Raw genomic sequence first — 17139 nt, forward strand, 5'->3', positions numbered from 1 at the left:
GTTCATAATCCCGAAAAGATTTGTGACAACCTACATCCAACCTAGGGTGAACAGCCTCACCCAAATACAGCAGCACATGCAATCAAGCTTTCACTTCAGCAGACTATAACAGCCTTTGCTGTGGGCTCATAGCTGATTGTCCCGCCCAGAGTACTACACCGGAGTTAGGAACCAATCCGACTTAAAGGGCAATTTGCCCAAAATTTTGAGTATTCAATTTTTTTAAAGATATGATTTACTTGGTTAATTATAATCATATTTCTTAGAGATCTGTTTTGGGATTTGGTTTTAAAAAGTAATTTTTGGCATGTCTTGGCAGTCTAGTGTGTGCTCTGTGTCCCACCCACCACGACCTTACAGGGCACACACTAGTCCTAACTCCAAGTGATTCCCCTGGGGTGAACTGGTAGCGTTGCCCACAGTTTTCAGAAGGCCACTGTTTCTATGCACAAACTAAGCCGTAGGATCATTGCTCATCATCCTGCCAAGGGGTGTTACACCCTATATCCAATTCCTAACAGCCTTCGCTGTGGGCTCATAGCTGATTGTCCCGCCCAGAGTACTACACAGGAGTTAGGAACCAATTCGACCTAAAGGGCAATTAACCAATGATTATGCTTTGAAAATTAATAATATTTGTTTTTGTTTTTGTTTTTTTTTTGGGGGGTGTTTGGGTTGCCATTTAAAACTTTTAATTTTTTGGCAGTCTAGTGTGTGCTCTGTGTCCCACCCACCACGACCTTACAGGGCACACACTAGTCCTAACTCCAAGTGATTCCCCTGGGGTGAACTGGTAGCACTGCCCACAGTTTTCAGAAGGCCATTGTTTCTATGCACAAACCTGTCAAAACCTGGTTATAAATCACATGCACGATAAGGAAGATCACAGTTCAAAAGTCTTTACTAAATCAATAAGTAAATCCACACACTAATCAACAAAGAAACACAACCATACATTGACAATACCAGGCAAAACTCAGATGAAACGCAAGGACTTAAATACATGGAACAAACAAAGGAAACTAATACAACACAGCTGAATAAAATGACTAATCAAATCAACAACCAAGGTAACAAATAACAAAACTGACAAGCAGGGAGAAAGCAAAGACAGAAAACCAACTCAAACTTAACATAACTAAGACAAAATCATCGTTCATAATCCCGAAAAGATTTGTGACAACCTACATCCAACCTAGGGTGAACAGCCTCACCCAAATACAGCAGCACATGCAATCAAGCTTTCACTTCAGCAGACTATAACAGCCTTTGCTGTGGGCTCATAGCTGATTGTCCCGCCCAGAGTACTACACCGGAGTTAGGAACCAATCCGACTTAAAGGGCAATTTGCCCAAAATTTTGAGTATTCAATTTTTTTAAAGATATGATTTACTTGGTTAATTATAATCATATTTCTTAGAGATCTGTTTTGGGATTTGGTTTTAAAAAGTAATTTTTGGCATGTCTTGGCAGTCTAGTGTGTGCTCTGTGTCCCACCCACCACGACCTTACAGGGCACACACTAGTCCTAACTCCAAGTGATTCCCCTGGGGTGAACTGGTAGCGTTGCCCACAGTTTTCAGAAGGCCACTGTTTCTATGCACAAACTAAGCCGTAGGATCATTGCTCATCATCCTGCCAAGGGGTGTTACACCCTATATCCAATTCCTAACAGCCTTCGCTGTGGGCTCATAGCTGATTGTCCCGCCCAGAGTACTACACAGGAGTTAGGAACCAATTCGACCTAAAGGGCAATTAACCAATGATTATGCTTTGAAAATTAATAATATTTGTTTTTGTTTTTTTTTTTTTTTTGGGGGGTGTTTGGGTTGCCATTTAAAACTTTTAATTTTTTGGCAGTCTAGTGTGTGCTCTGTGTCCCACCCACCACGACCTTACAGGGCACACACTAGTCCTAACTCCAAGTGATTCCCCTGGGGTGAACTGGTAGCACTGCCCACAGTTTTCAGAAGGCCATTGTTTCTATGCACAAACCTGTCAAAACCTGGTTATAAATCACATGCACGATAAGGAAGATCACAGTTCAAAAGTCTTTACTAAATCAATAAGTAAATCCACACACTAATCAACAAAGAAACACAACCATACATTGACAATACCAGGCAAAACTCAGATGAAACGCAAGGACTTAAATACATGGAACAAACAAAGGAAACTAATATGACACAGCTAAATAAAATGACTAATCAAATCAACAAACAAAGTAACAAAGTAACAAATAACAAAACTGACAAGCAGGGAGAAAGCAAAGACAGAAAACCAACTCAAACTGAACATAACTAAGACAAAGTCATTGTTCATAATCCCGAAAAGATTTGTGACAACCTACATTCAACCTAGGGTGAACAGCCTCACCCAAATACAGCAGCACATGCAATCAAGCTTTCACTTCAGCAGACTATAACAGCCTTCGCTGTGGGCTCATAGCTGATTGTCCCGCCCAGAGTACTACACCGGAGTTAGGAACCAATCCGACTTCATTTTGAGTATTCAATTTTTTTGAAGATATGATTCACTTGGTTAATTATAATCATATTTCTTAGTGATCTGTTTTGGGATTTGGTTTTAAAAAGTAATTTTTGGCATGTCTTGGCAGTCTAGTGTGTGCTCTGTGTCCCACCCACCACGACCTTACAGGGCACACACTAGTCCTAACTCCAAGTGATTCCCCTGGGGTGAACTGGTAGCATTGCCCACAGTTTTCAGAAGGCCACTGTTTCTATGCACAAACCAAGCTGTAGGATCATTGCTCATCATCCTGCCAAGGGTTGTTACACCCTATATCCAATTCCTAACAGCCTTCGCTGTGGGCTCATAGCTGATTGTCCCGCCCAGAGTACTACACCGGAGTTGGGAACCAATCCGACCTAAAGGGCAATTCGCCAATGATTATGCTTTAAAAATGAATTTGTTTGATTTTTTTTTTTGGTTCTGCCGTTTAAAATAATGTTTGTAGGTGAATCCCTATGAAAATACTTTTTGTCATTTAAAACTTAGATTATTTTTTTAATTAATATTTATTTATTTATTGGCATGTAAAACTTGGTGTTTCCTGTTTATTTATTTCCTTTAAAAATTATTTATTTATTTATTTTTTCAGACATTTATGTACTTATTTATTTAAATATTTTTCATGATTTTGATTCGATGATCAATTAACATCTGACTTGTTAGCAATTTACTTGGGATTTGGTGTTAAAAAACAATTTTTGGCAATCTAGGATGTGCCCTGTGTCCCACCCACCACGACCTTACAGGGCACACACTAGTCCTAACTCCAAGTGATTCCCCTGGGGTGAACTGGTAGCATTGCCCACAGTTTTCAGAAGGCCATTGTTTCTATGCACAAACCAAGCTGTAGGATCATTGCTCATCATCCTGCCAAGGGTTATTACACCCTATATCCAAGTCCTAACAGCCTTCGCTGTGGGCTCATAGCTGATTGTCCCGCCCAGAGTACTACACCGGAGTTAGGAACCAATTCGACCTAAAGGGCAATTCACCAATGATTATGCTTTGAAAATTAAGAATATTTGTTTGGTTTTTTTGCCATTTAAAACTTTTAATTTTTTGGCAGTCTAGTGTGTGCTCTGTGTCCCACCCACCACAACCTTACAGGGCACACACTAGTCCTAACTCCAAGTGATTCCCCTGGGGTGAACTGGTAGCATTGCCCGCCATTTTCAGAAGGCCATTGTTTCTATGCACAAACCAAGCTGTAGGATCATTGCTCATCATCCTGCAAAGGTTTTCCACAAGCTAAAAGTCCTTACCTGAGGTAAACAGACAGCCTCAACTAAATACAGCAGTACAGGGATTCAATGATTTACTGGAGCAGACCATACCAGCCTTCACTGTGGACTCATAGTTGACCAATCCTCAAAGGAATCAATCTGTCCTAAAGGGAAATTCATCAAACATTCCACTTATAAAATTAATTGAAAAACTATTTGAAAAATAATTGACGGTATTTATTTTTATTGACATCTGTTTACACTGTACAGTTATGAAAAGGGTAAATCTAGTCTCTTGCAGCAGCAACATTCAATGGAAATATTGACGTTTACCATGTTGTACCTGTTTGTACCATGTTTGTGCATGTTCCTCAGTTTTTTTTTTTTTTATCTTGTTTAAAGACAAAGGATACATTTTAAAATTAATTATTACTACATATTTGCTTTGCTTTCATCTTACCTATTTTGTCTGGTCTCCGCTGTGGGATCCTCTTAGTAAAAATAGTGACATCTCTCAAGAGTATGTTATTCATGATTAAAACACCAACACAACTTCACCAGTGCGTCGAATCGACGAGTCACTATGGAAACGGACGCACTATGGAAACGAAAGAAAAAGCGCGCCATTCTTTCTTCTTCTACTGTTTAAAGGCCATTTGCATACGCAGTGCATATCGCCACCTAATTGGCGGTCGTGCAATAATTTTTTTTGATTATAATAATTATATTGTTTGATGCTAATTAATAAGTCATATCATATATATATATATATATATATATATATATATATATATATATATATATATATATATATTTCATTATAGACATACATTATAGAAAAAGCAGATTTATGATGTGAATTGATAATAAAATATAATTAAGAAAATAAACATTACCTTGCTATAATAGTGTTTTATAATTTATACAGATAACTATAAAATAAATATAATAACCATATTAGTATAATATAATATTACCTTATATATTACCTCTGAAGTAAACTAACCCTGAAACATAACTTACTCCGGAGCAGGTTACGTACAGAGAATAAGTCTGCTATGGCTTACTTAACGTACAATACCCTGAAAATTACCTCCGTTTTTGGAATTGAAAGCTGAGTTTATCCCCTTACTTGCCCTTAAACATACCCAGGTATGTCACATAACCTGCTTTCTGAAATTCCGGAAGGAGTCTCCAGTACGTTGCTCCTGACCCAGACCCAGAGCAGTTGAGAGACAGAGTCGCGTCAACTCCATTCACTCAAATTTTTTTTTTTTTTTTTTTTTTTTTTTGCAGCAATGGCGGATCTCGGAGGCGCTCAGTAGTTCCCGGAAGTTAGCGCTAACACTATCAGCGCCTTAGAGGTGCAGCAGAAGAAACCGCTGTGGTGAACTTTTAAAAGGTAAGACATTAATAGAACAAAACTGTATATTATCAGAACAGCTAATCAGATGATTGACGTGGATTAAAACATATTATTAAAACACATTCTTCATTCTCAAGGCTTTTAAAGGTGATTTTTGCATAATATTGATAAATGAAATTATTGCAAAGAATGCTGATAGACCTAAGTGAGAATAAAAAAAAAAGTTCAAAATAGGCAGGTAGATTTAATTTCAGAATCATACTGGGCTAAATTACCAGAAATGTATTATATACCACTACTGTATTATAAAGGTAATCACAGTTAACCTGTACTTTGTTGCTGCTTTATATTATTTACTGTACATCTGTGTTGTGGAGGAGCAGTGATGCCACAGGACTGATATGTGATGAATCATCTCTTAACCATTTCTCCTGTGTTTTTCTCCTTCTCTATCTTGCCCTCAGAACAAGAACCACCTGATGAGTCATCACCCCAACAATGAGTTTCAGCTCACTGGATGTATGAAAAAGTGCCAATCTCCAAGTATGATCACATCACATTTTGTTGTTGTAATCTATAGCTATAGACCATTTCGGTAGATGTAAACAACACTGGTCCAGAAGCGCTTCCTGTTTTTTTTTTTTTTTTTTTTTTTTAAATTCACATATACAAAAACATCTTAAAGGTGCTGATGTAACATTTTCATCCAGTCAAATGTTATGTTGGTTGTATTTTTTTGTGATGTTTGTGTAAAGTAAAAAAAAAAAGAAACAGGAAGTGTATCGGGACCAGTATGTTTAGATCTAGTGAAATGGTCTATAGACTAATTATAGGTTTGTAAACATTCGGGATGCTTGGGCATCATGGTTGCAGAAAACCCAGAGAGAAAGCCCTTACGGCTAGAGAATTACATGGATACTGAACAAAATAGTTAGATTTAAAAAGATTATAGATTATATTAATTAGATGTCATTTACAAAATCGTCTCTTCATATTACAAGAGCTTGTCACCCAGTGATAAGCACTGTTATTCAACGAAATTGACGTTAGTCTTACAGATTCAAAACAGGGAAGACATTTTTTTGTGGACAGAGCCTATGAAAATGACGGTTTTCAGGTGACAGTCTATAAAAAAAAGGTAAATTTGATTTTAGATTTCAAAATTCTTACTTTATTCTTGTAAATCCTGAGATTATATCTGAGTTCTATTGAGGAAAAACAACTCGTCATTCTTTCTTTTCCCCTCGGCTCAGAATAGAGGGTATGCATTGACGTCACTTTCTCGCTGGGACACGCCCCCTCAACCAGACTGAAGGTCAAAAGAGCCTTCAGCGTGAATGGATTTAATAGGGAAGATGCGAAAACACGAGTAAAACAAACGATGGTTGGTCTAAACCCCGGTGATCATTTATATCAATGTTATATATATCGTCATATCGTCCAGCTGAAAAATGTATATAGTTTTTGTCAGTGTTTATTTGAAAACATCCAGTTATGCAGAATTTAAGATGGTAAATATTTAGTTGATGAGTTGTCAGTACTATAATACAATATATAGGATATGATTTTACTGCACAATTCAACATACTAACATGAAATGATAACTGCAAATCTCTTCTTTCTTTAAATTGAAGTGATTAGTTTGCTTCTCTTTTCAGCAGCTTTCAGTGGTCTGTAAAAATATACCTTGGGTTTCTTGTCAAATCTCTTTGTACAGTCAATCGCAAAGCTCGTTCTGGTTTTAGAGGTGTTTTGTGGGTCCTGTCACAGCATTCACATTGAAACCAATGCTGCCACTCAGTCTTTTTGCCACTCAGTGGGCAGAGCTGCAGCCACTTCAGCTGATGGTGACATCACATGCATACCCTCTATATTAGTTTATATCCCACACTTCTGTTTTTTTCCCCTTCAGAATTGACAAATTCAATATTTTTTAGTTAAATCGAGTTATAAAGTCCGAATTAAGAGATATAAACTTGCATTTGCAAGAAAAAAGTCAGAATTGTGAGATAAAAGTGTTTTTCTGCAACCACTATGCGTGCACAGCTGCAAGTGAAGTAACTGTGACGTCTTCTCCAAATTGGTCTATACTGTATTTAGATTGCTCTTTCCGACTTTATCCAGCCTCTTATGAAGATTTCAGATGACCCATCACCTGTGAATAGATGACGCCAAGCCTTGAGAGAACTTCAGATGATGCCAACTCTGAATAAACATTCAAAACTGCCAAATTGTCTTTGCATTTGTTACAGTACTGTACACTGTTGATTATGCTTTATGTTTAGATTTATTTTGGGTGTTTACTTCTACTTTTCTAAGAAAACACAACTCATTTAGCTGGATGAAATTTAGCTGGATGAACTTTTGAATGAGCAGTCAGCTTTAAAAATGTAAAAATAAGACCTGAAATGATCTCCTCACAAAACCAAACTTCAGGAACTTGCATAAAACAGATGCCATGCAACAAAATAGTAAATGTGAAGAAAGCATTTGAAAAAAAAAAACATTTGCTCGACTGTCCCTTCACCCATTCTTAAGCCCCGCTCCTGAGCATATGGCTTGGGGCACTGAAAGTTGATTTAGAAGTGTCAAGAACTTAAGTTACAACTTACATACTTTTAGCTATTTTAAAAATTCATGATCCTACCCCCTTCATGTTTACTATCACTGTAAATTTCTCCCTGCGATTGGTAAAATGGTCTCAATTTCACAGCAGTCACTTATATTATGAGAAAGATTGAAAACGTTTGCAGAATTGTGTTCTGCTGCTGAAGGGATTGCCCCCCCTTAGCGTGTGGTGAGAATGTTTTCTTTTATGTTTATGTTTACATTTCTAACAATTTTGGTTAGATGCTTTTAGTAAAACGAAGTACCCATGATTTAACCTAACTTTTACACCTTTTTAGTGTTGTCACGGTACCAAAATTTTGACTTTGATACGATACCTGACTAAAATATCACGATACTGCTACTGAACCGATACTTCGAAACAAAACATAGAACAGGAAAAGTAATTGAATAATAGATTATCCAAATGGAGACCATAGTTATTTTATCTATTAAACAAAGCATTGCATCCCCCCTTTAAAAAAATTCAAAATAAATAAAATAATATTAATCACATGCCAGTGCCACTACACAGGATTATGGTGATCAACTAACAGAGCCTACAGGTATGTAGAGATCTTTGCTATATTGGTAAGTTAGCTTAAATGATAAAGCCAAATCTTATTTCATGATATAGTAATTTTATTTCACAACAACAATTTATATCATGACATAGTCATTTTTTATTTAATTTTTGTTATTAATAATAAGATCCCAGACGCAAGTGACAAACTAAAGGACAACTACAATAAAACAAAGAAACAATTAAAATAAAGAGGGCCCTATGAAATCTGTTTTATTTTTTTCCCAAATTCCATTTTAATTTTTCTAGACTCTATTTTAATGGTTACATAAAAAGTATTTATCAAAAAGCATGTCTAATTAATTGAAATCGTGAAACTTGCAGAATTTAACAGCAATTTCTTCTTCTGATTATTATTTTAAGTTACATGTTTTTAAGGCCCTATGAAATATGTTTTATTATTTTTCTCAGATTCAGTTTTTGTTTGTGAATCTCTGTTTTCCAAAACTTTTCTGGATTCTATTTTAATCGTTTCATTACATTTTAATAATCAAAAGCATGTCTAATGAATTTATAAAGGATAATTAGATTTGATAAAGAATTAATTTATTATAGGATTTTTATTTCTTTTTTTTTTTTTTCAGAAATACTGAGTTGTGTATTCACAATTTTCTGGTAAATAAATTCTGGTAAATATTTTTTTTCTGGTAAATATTCCTTAAACATCGTATTAATAGTATTTTTATTATTATTTATAGTATTATCCTTACATTAAGTAATATATGAATATATTTCTGACTGTCAAGTGAAACCGAACATTTATTTTGACGGGTTGCTGTGAAGACCTTTAGGGTCTTCATTATATGACGATAGATTTCCGCAAAAGAAACGGTAAAATGCTCATGAAGTGACTCTCAGAGCAGTTCTAGAGATTATGTTCATGTGTTCATGTAGTCATATATTGAGGCTGAAAACACAGCGAGCGTCACGCGTTTGTGTGTAGTAAACAAAACCATTCACTAACACAGACATGCAGAAATACGGCTCTTATTAAAATAGGTACACGATATACCGGTACTTTTTAAGTACCGGTATATCGTGCAACACTACACCTTTTATATTTATATATCACAAAGTTTCACTGATGATTCCTCAGTAACCCTGAAGCCAGGATAGAGAGGCTGAGTGAATTTGGTCTGTTCTCTGTGAATGAGGGTCATTGAATCAGAGACTTTATAGAATGACAGAATTCCTGCACTGTGATCCACATACACTCCTATACAGGAGCTGGACTCTAGAGGCAGTTTTTTCTCTCTGTTATTATGAAAGAATGAAGAACTAAAGGGATTACAGGACAGTTTCCAGGACTGACCATTACACCCAAACAAACATGCATTACCTGCTCCTTTCCTGGTTATGCTCTTATATGCAACTGATATACCCACACTCCTGTTCCACTCAACCTCCCAGTAACACCGTCCACAGACCTTCTCTCTACACAACACCTGCTCCCAATGGTCAAATCTGTCTGGATGATCAGGATACCACTGGAATATATTTGTGTGAGTAGCCATTCTGTTCCCCTCAGACAGACAGAGGTTTTTATTCACCGTGTTTGGATCCAGAGTAAAGTGACTGCGATCTGATGGAGGCAGAAAAAATGGATACTTTAGGGAAAAAAGGTTGTGTTTCACTGATACTGATGTCATAACAGTGTTGTCAAGATACCAACATTTTGACTTTGATACTATACCTCACTAAAATATCACAATACTACTACTGAACCAACACTACGAAGAAAAACAGAGAACAACAGGAAAAGTAATTGAATAATAAATGATCCAAATGGGGATCATAGTTATTTTATTTATTAAAAGAAAGCATTTCATCCCCACTTTAAAAAATAAATAAAATAATAATAATCACATGCCAGTGCCACTACACAGGATTATGGTGAACAACTACTGAGCCTACAGGTATGTAGAGTTCTTTGCTATATTGGTAAGTTAGCTAAAATGATAAAGCCAAATCTTATTTCATGACATAGTAATTTTATTTCACAACAACAATTTATATCATGACATAGTCATTTTTTGTTATCTTATCTTTGTTACTAATAATAAGAACCTAGATGCAAGTAACAACCCAAAGGATAATTACAATAAAACAGACACAAACGAAATAAAGAGGGCCCTATGAAATCTGTTTTATTTTTTCCTAAATTCCATTTTAATTTTTCTAGACTAAATAAAAAATATTTATCAAAAAGCAAGTCAAATTAATTGAAATCATGAAACTTGCAGAATTTAACAGCAATTTATTAAACGTTTAACATTACATGTTTTTAATGCCCAAAGAAATACGTTTTATTATTTTTCACAAATTCAGTTTTGTTTGTGAATATCTGTTTTCCATTATTTTCTGGATTCTATTTTAATCGTTTTATAACATTTCAATAATCAAAAGCATGTCTAAAGAATTCATAAAGCATAATTACATTTGATAAAGAATGAACTTATTATATGTTATTTATTATTATTATTATTTAGAAATACTGTGTTGTGTATTTACAATTTCCTGGTAAATATTTTTTTCTGGTAAACATTCCTTAAAAATTGTTTTAATAATATGCTTATTAGTAGTAGTACTATCTTTACATTAAGTAATATATTAATATATTTCTGACTGTCAAGTTAAACCGAACTTATATTTTGACGGGTTGCTGTGAAGACCTTTATGGTCTCAGAGCAGTTCTAGAGATTATGTTCATGTGTTACTCATATATTGAGGCGGCATTCACTAACACAGACACGCAGAAATACGGCTCTTTTTAAAATGCATTCTTAAAGTACTAGTAAAAATGCCTATAAGTCTTTAAAAGCAGGGTATCGCAATACTTTTTAAGTACCAGTAAATTGTGCAAGACTATGTCATAAGAATGAATGTGTGTCTATTATTTGCCACAGGTGCTGTTTTATAGTCATACACAAGTCATACCTTATAGTGGTATGCAGAGGAATCTCTAAGTTAAATATAAATTAATGTTAAAACACAATACATTTTAATTTTGAGTATTTTGTTTTATTATTTTATTGTTTATTATTATTTATATTATTATTATTATTTTTTTTACATTTAAGTACAGTACAGTTTTTGTTTAATTGTATTTACAACACATTTTTATTTTATTTTATTTTTTATTTACAACATATTTTAATTTAATCATTATTTAAGTTTTAAATTTAAAATTTAGTCTTTTATTTACCTGTTTGTAAGCACAGTGCAGTGTTAATGTTTAAACTGTGTATTTACAATGTTAAAGTGGCTGACAACAATAAATATTCTTATTAGGAATAAAAGCGCCTCATTTTGAACTGTGCAGAGCTGTAGCTGAATATTTAGGTCTACTATGCTACTGTATTTTAATTGGTCATTACGGTGGTACTTGGAGTGTAAAATATTATGTACTTGGTATAAAAAGTTTGAGAACCACTGGATTATATGATTAGCTGCATTTTATTTTTTGCATTCAGCACAGTTTTTTTTTCTTGTTCAAAAACTTGTTTCAGAACAGACCTGTCACCTGTGTAACCTGTTTGTGTTGTTATATTTTTATGTTAACTTACATTGGAGGAACTCTTCTCTGGTCTTGGGTTCAGTAAAGGGAATTATCTGGATGCAACTCACTAGGAAAATCAGCAAACATTACACATTGGTGTGAAAAAAGAATCAACATGCATTTTATATCAACACAGCATTGTGTTTTTAAATATAGAAAGTGTATTTTAGTTTTCACCACAACAGACAATCACAATCTTACACTGATTATTCTTAAGGTCCTGTAAACATATGAAACTGTGCTCTTATATCAAGTAAAGGTCAAAAACAGTAAAAGTTTTCGCTTATTGACCCAATTTGGTTCTGCACACAAATGTCTTTGTTGTTCTGGCAGCATGTCTTTGCACATATTTGTTAACATTTTGATGATAAAACTAAAGAAATACCCAACAATTCTAGAAAATTGTTTGAAAACAAGTAAATGTTTCAAAATTAAATAAGTATAATAAACTTTGTAATGTCAGCTTTGTACTTGCACACTGACCCATTTCTGAAAGTGAATACATCATCCAGTACATTACCTATAAAAGATATCGTTTCTGTCTCTTTACAGCAGAAATCCTCAAGCTTCTTTCTCAGATGAGAGACAGATTTCTGTATATTATCGTAAGAGAGAAGAGAGCTAATGTTGACGTTGGGTGAGTCCATTGGCAGGACAGAGAGAGACTGGAAACTCTATAAACACACAACAACAAAGGATTTTAACATGAACAATAGAAAATGTCAGTACAACACATTTAGAATTTATTTTGTTTGTTTAGGAAGATCATTTTGTTTGTGTAGTGTGATTCTGACTGCTGTGTCATGAAGCTATACCATCTCCTTTCATGTCATCTTCATCCAAATTGAACCACCAGACTCACACTTAAAGGAGAAGTCCACTTCCAAAACAAAGATTTACATATAATGTACTCACCCTATTGTCATCCAAGATGTTCATGTCTTTCTTTCTTCAGTTGTAAAGAAATTCTGTTTTTTGAGGAAAACATTTAAGCATTTTTTTCATATAATGGACTGATATGGTGCCCCCAATTTTGAACTTCTAAAATGCAGTTTAAATGTGGCTTCAAACGATCCCAAATGCGGTTGTAAATGATCCCAGCTGAGGAAGAAGGGTCTTATCTAGTGTAACGATCGGTTATTTTCATAAAAATAATACAATTTTTAATGTCAAACGTTCGTCTTGTCTCACTCTGCCTGAACTGTTTTTGTTCCGGTTCATGACAGTTAGGGTATGTCGAAAAACTCCCATCTCATGTTTTCCCTCAACTTCAAAATCATCCTATTTCGCTGTTTTATCTTTTTTGTTAAGGGTGTTTGGAGTTTTTCGACATACCCTTAACTGTCTTGAGCCAGAATACACAGAGTTCAACGAGAGCAAGGCAAGACAAGCGTTTGAGAATAATAAGTATTTAAATTGTATTTTGTTTATGAAAATAACCAACCGTTTCGCTAGATAAGACCCTTTTTCCTCGGCTGGGATCATTTACAACCTCATTGGGATCGTTTGAAGCCGCATTTAAACTGCATTTTAGAAGTTCAAAATCGGGGCACCATATCAGTCCATTATATGAAGAAAAATGCTAAAATGTTTCCTCAAAAAACATAATTTCTTTACGACTGAAGAAAGAAAGACATCAACATTTTGGATGACAGTGGGGTGATTATATGTGAATCTTTGTTTTGGAAGTGGACTTATCCTTTAAAGGGACAGTTACTTAAAAATGAAAATTTGTCATTATATAGGCCCTCACATGTTGTTTCAAAAAAGTACACATTTTTTTCTTCCACTAAAAACAAATGAAAATGTTCTGAAGATCATAACCCAATAGTTGCTGTTTCCCATTTACTTTTTGTTTTTTAAGAATACCTGAATTTGTTAAAGCTGACGGGCCATATCCCAATAAAGATGTTTTTTTGCGTAGCCTATTTAATACAGAAACTAATTTATAAAACACCTGATACCTGATGCCATGTGCTTACTTTGTCATAGTGATGTGCTATCACTTGACAGAATTTCTGACGTTACAATTTTGAAATTAGCAAAAGCTTTTTACAAGACATTACTAAAGATCACTGTCTCATTTATCATAGCTCTTGTTACCTGGAGGAAGCAGATGTCCTCAGCATGTGAATGCTGCTCTAGCTCAACTTCTTTCTTCCTCAGATCAGCAATCTTTTGCTCTAGTTGCTTCAAGAATTCTTCAGCTCGACTCACTGCAGCCTTTTCTTGATCTTTTATCAGTTGTGTCACCTCAGAGCGACTTTTCTCAATGGAGCAGATCAGCTCTGTAAAAATCCTCTCACTGTCCTTCACTGCGACCTGTGCAGAACACTGTTAAGAGACCCATTACCGTTAGTCTATTTAGTCAGCTCTTGCTGGGTTAATTGATACTCCACCCAAAAGCGAAAATTCTCTGATCATTTAGTCATTTAGTCATTAGATCATTTAGTCAATACTACTGCTGTCCAAAATGACTTTTAAAATAATTAATCTCTGTAAGTCCATATAATGTAAATGGATGCTTACGAAAACCATACAAAGCAAACAAGACAGTAATGATGGGAATACCGGCGTTATAAATAAATGGCGTTACTTACTTCATTTTCTTTTCTCACACCCACCTATGATTTCACTTCTGAACTTGTTGACTTGTTCGCTTCTGAACTTGTTCACTTTGTTCGTATGGATTACTGTTGAGTTTGTTTTGCATGTTTTTTTAAAATGTTAACTTTAAGCAAGCCATCCCACTTGCATTATATGGACTGACAAAGGTTAATTATTTCCCTAAAAATCTCTGCTTGTGTTCCACAGAAAAAAGAAAGTCATATAGGCCTACATCTGGGACAGCATGAGGGTGTACGTATGATGATAGACTTTCAATTTTTGGGTGGAGTATATCTTTAAGATCAGTTACTGCCAGTAGTTACTCTTCTCAAAACTCACCTTATGATACTTCACAGCCTCTCTCAGCTCCTGAATCTTTTTCTCTATCTCCTGGATTTGCTGCTTGAGTCTCTCCTTCAAGTGTTTCTGTAGGACAAAGAAATGAAAACCAATGAAAAAAATCATCATCATCATACATATTCACAAAATCATCATATAAATTGTCATGTTTTTATGTCTGGTTGCATCATTTTGTGTTGAAGTGCCTAGTACCAGTGATGGATATCTATTATATTACTTTTATTTTTAGGGCTTATTATTATTCTTAGTCTCTTGCCACCAAAATGTTAAGTTTAGAGCAGTAATTGGTTGCGTCTCGATTTTCCTGATGTCATTTCAATTGTCTGCTTCTCGAATGCACTACCATCTGTTGATTCAGATGATTTTAAAGGGGTCATCGGATGCCCATTTTCCACAAGTTGATATGATTCTTCAGGGTCTTAATGAACAGTCTATAATGTACTTTGGTTAAAAATTGTCATTGGTTGTGTAAAACAACACCCTTTTTACCTTGCCAAAATTAAGCTCTGCAAAAATCATCTCATTCTGGTCAAGGCTGCTTTAAATGCAAAAGAGCTCTACTCGCCCCGCCCTTCTCTTCTCTCTGTGGAGAGACGAGTCTGTTTATTTTAGCCGTTAAACTTACTAACGAGCACATTATTAGGAAAGGCGATCGCACAGATTCATAAAAAAAAACCCTTACACTCACTTCTGCTGTAAGTGAAGCTGGATCATGAATGATTCACGCCAACACAGACGAATATATGTAGATCGGGAGGCGCATTCCCTTCACAAACAAACGTAATCTACTGCATCTTCAGCGGCTCAGATGTCGGGAGTAAATGACGACCACTGCGTCCATTATTACATCCAGCAACACAACACCTCAATCGCTCAATCTGAGATATTCTTGTCTAACTTACATCCCTGCTCCAGCATCGAAACAAACAGGGCGGACTGTTACAGCTGATCTGAGGTAAAACGCTAATGTCAATCAACTATCGTGGGAGCGGCCTCTGTCGGAGTGACGCCACAAGGACAGGCATCTGAGAACGGCTCAATTTGAAAAAGGGAATGTTTTTTTTACAGATTAATTAAAAACCACTACATGGATTTTTATCATTATAGGGTAGATTTGTACATACATTGCCAACACACATTAATGTTCAAACAACATCTAAAAGTGAACTTAGCATCCGATGACCCCTTTAAGACAATGTCAGTCCATACCTCTTGTTCTGTTCTCTGTTCTGCAACTGTGACAGTGTCATGGGTTTTATGTTCATTCATCATACAGAGCACACAAATGCACTGCTGATCCGAACGACAATAAACCTCCAATAGCTTATGATGTTCACGACAAATCATGTCCTGGAGTCGTCCTATGGCATCAGTTATTTTGTGTCGCTTTCCTGAACCTGAATGAAATTCCTCATGATGTTTAAAATGAGTCTGACAGTAAGATTCCATACACACAACACAAGACTTTACAGCTTTGCACTTTCTTCCAGTGCAGACGTCACATTCTGTATCTCCAGGTCCAGCATAGTGCTCAGCAGGAACCACAGTTTGGAGTTTAGGCTTTATCAGTTTCTCCAACATTTTAGCAAGCATCACATTCTTGCCTAACACAGGTCTTGGCGTGAACGTCTGTCTGCACTGGGGGCAGCTGCTGTAAACTCCCTTGTGTTCATCCTGATCCCAGCAGCCTGTAATGCAGTTCATACAGAAACTGTGTCCACAGGTAAGGGTCACTGGATCCTTCAGGAGATCCAGACAGATTGGACAGCTGAATTGGTCCTGAGAGATAGTGGCCTCCGCCATATCACTTAATGTACACACAGATTAAGACAAACAATGCGGCTCAATAACACTTAAGTTTCGGTTTCTCTTAACTGATCATATTGGTTCTGTGTTGGAGAGACGTGTGCAAAACGGGGTTGTCTGTAAATCGTTTCCGGTTGAAGTGATTCTCCAGTTAATAACTGAAGTGGTATTTCAGGCAAGCTGACTCAAAATGAGCAAAGAAGGATTTAGAGTTCTTCGTGAGATTTTACTAAGGCGGGAAGGAAAGCGTACACAAAAGGGAATGTGGTGTTATTGAGTTAAAACATGACACGCATGCATTACCGTAAATAAAGTAATAAACCCTTTCTCTGCGTTTTACATGTGTGTGACCAGTAGATGTCCTCGGAATGCCCTGCACATTGTTTTTGGATCTGTTTGGTATTTGGAGAGTAATAATATAATTCTTAAAAGATCTGGACACTTACCTCTACATTCAGGCGTTATATAACTGGGCAGAATATGAAAATATGGATGG

General features: G+C 35.7%; 1 protein-coding gene across 1 annotated transcript; it reads right to left on the reverse strand.

The window, feature by feature from the left end:
- Positions 1-5919: 5919 nt before the first annotated feature.
- Positions 5920-16701, reverse strand: LOC127167704 (tripartite motif-containing protein 16-like protein). The gene is made up of 6 exons (XM_051113888.1): positions 16047-16701; positions 14817-14903; positions 13974-14204; positions 12391-12544; positions 11878-11937; positions 5920-9893 (listed from the first exon to the last, which is right to left on the reverse strand). Exons 1-6 carry the CDS (start codon positions 16638-16640, stop codon positions 9373-9375), a joined length of 1647 nt encoding a protein of 548 aa, XP_050969845.1. The 5' UTR covers positions 16641-16701; the 3' UTR covers positions 5920-9372.
- Between the last annotated feature and the right edge of the window lie 438 nt (positions 16702-17139).

Source organism: Labeo rohita, chromosome 7 (assembly GCF_022985175.1).
Source record: "Labeo rohita strain BAU-BD-2019 chromosome 7, IGBB_LRoh.1.0, whole genome shotgun sequence".
Lineage (NCBI taxonomy): Eukaryota > Metazoa > Chordata > Actinopteri > Cypriniformes > Cyprinidae > Labeo > Labeo rohita.

Coding starts and splice junctions, on each gene's coding strand:
- LOC127167704 (XM_051113888.1), bottom strand. CDS start 16,640: ATGGCGGAGGCCACTATCTCTCAGGACCAATTCAGCTGTCCAATCTGT. Junction 14,904..16,046: donor AACAGAGAACAGAACAAGAG/GTATGGACTGAC, acceptor TTTGTCCTACAG/AAACACTTGAAGGAGAGACT. Junction 12,545..13,973: donor AGGACATCTGCTTCCTCCAG/GTAACAAGAGCT, acceptor GTGTGTTTATAG/AGTTTCCAGTCTCTCTCTGT.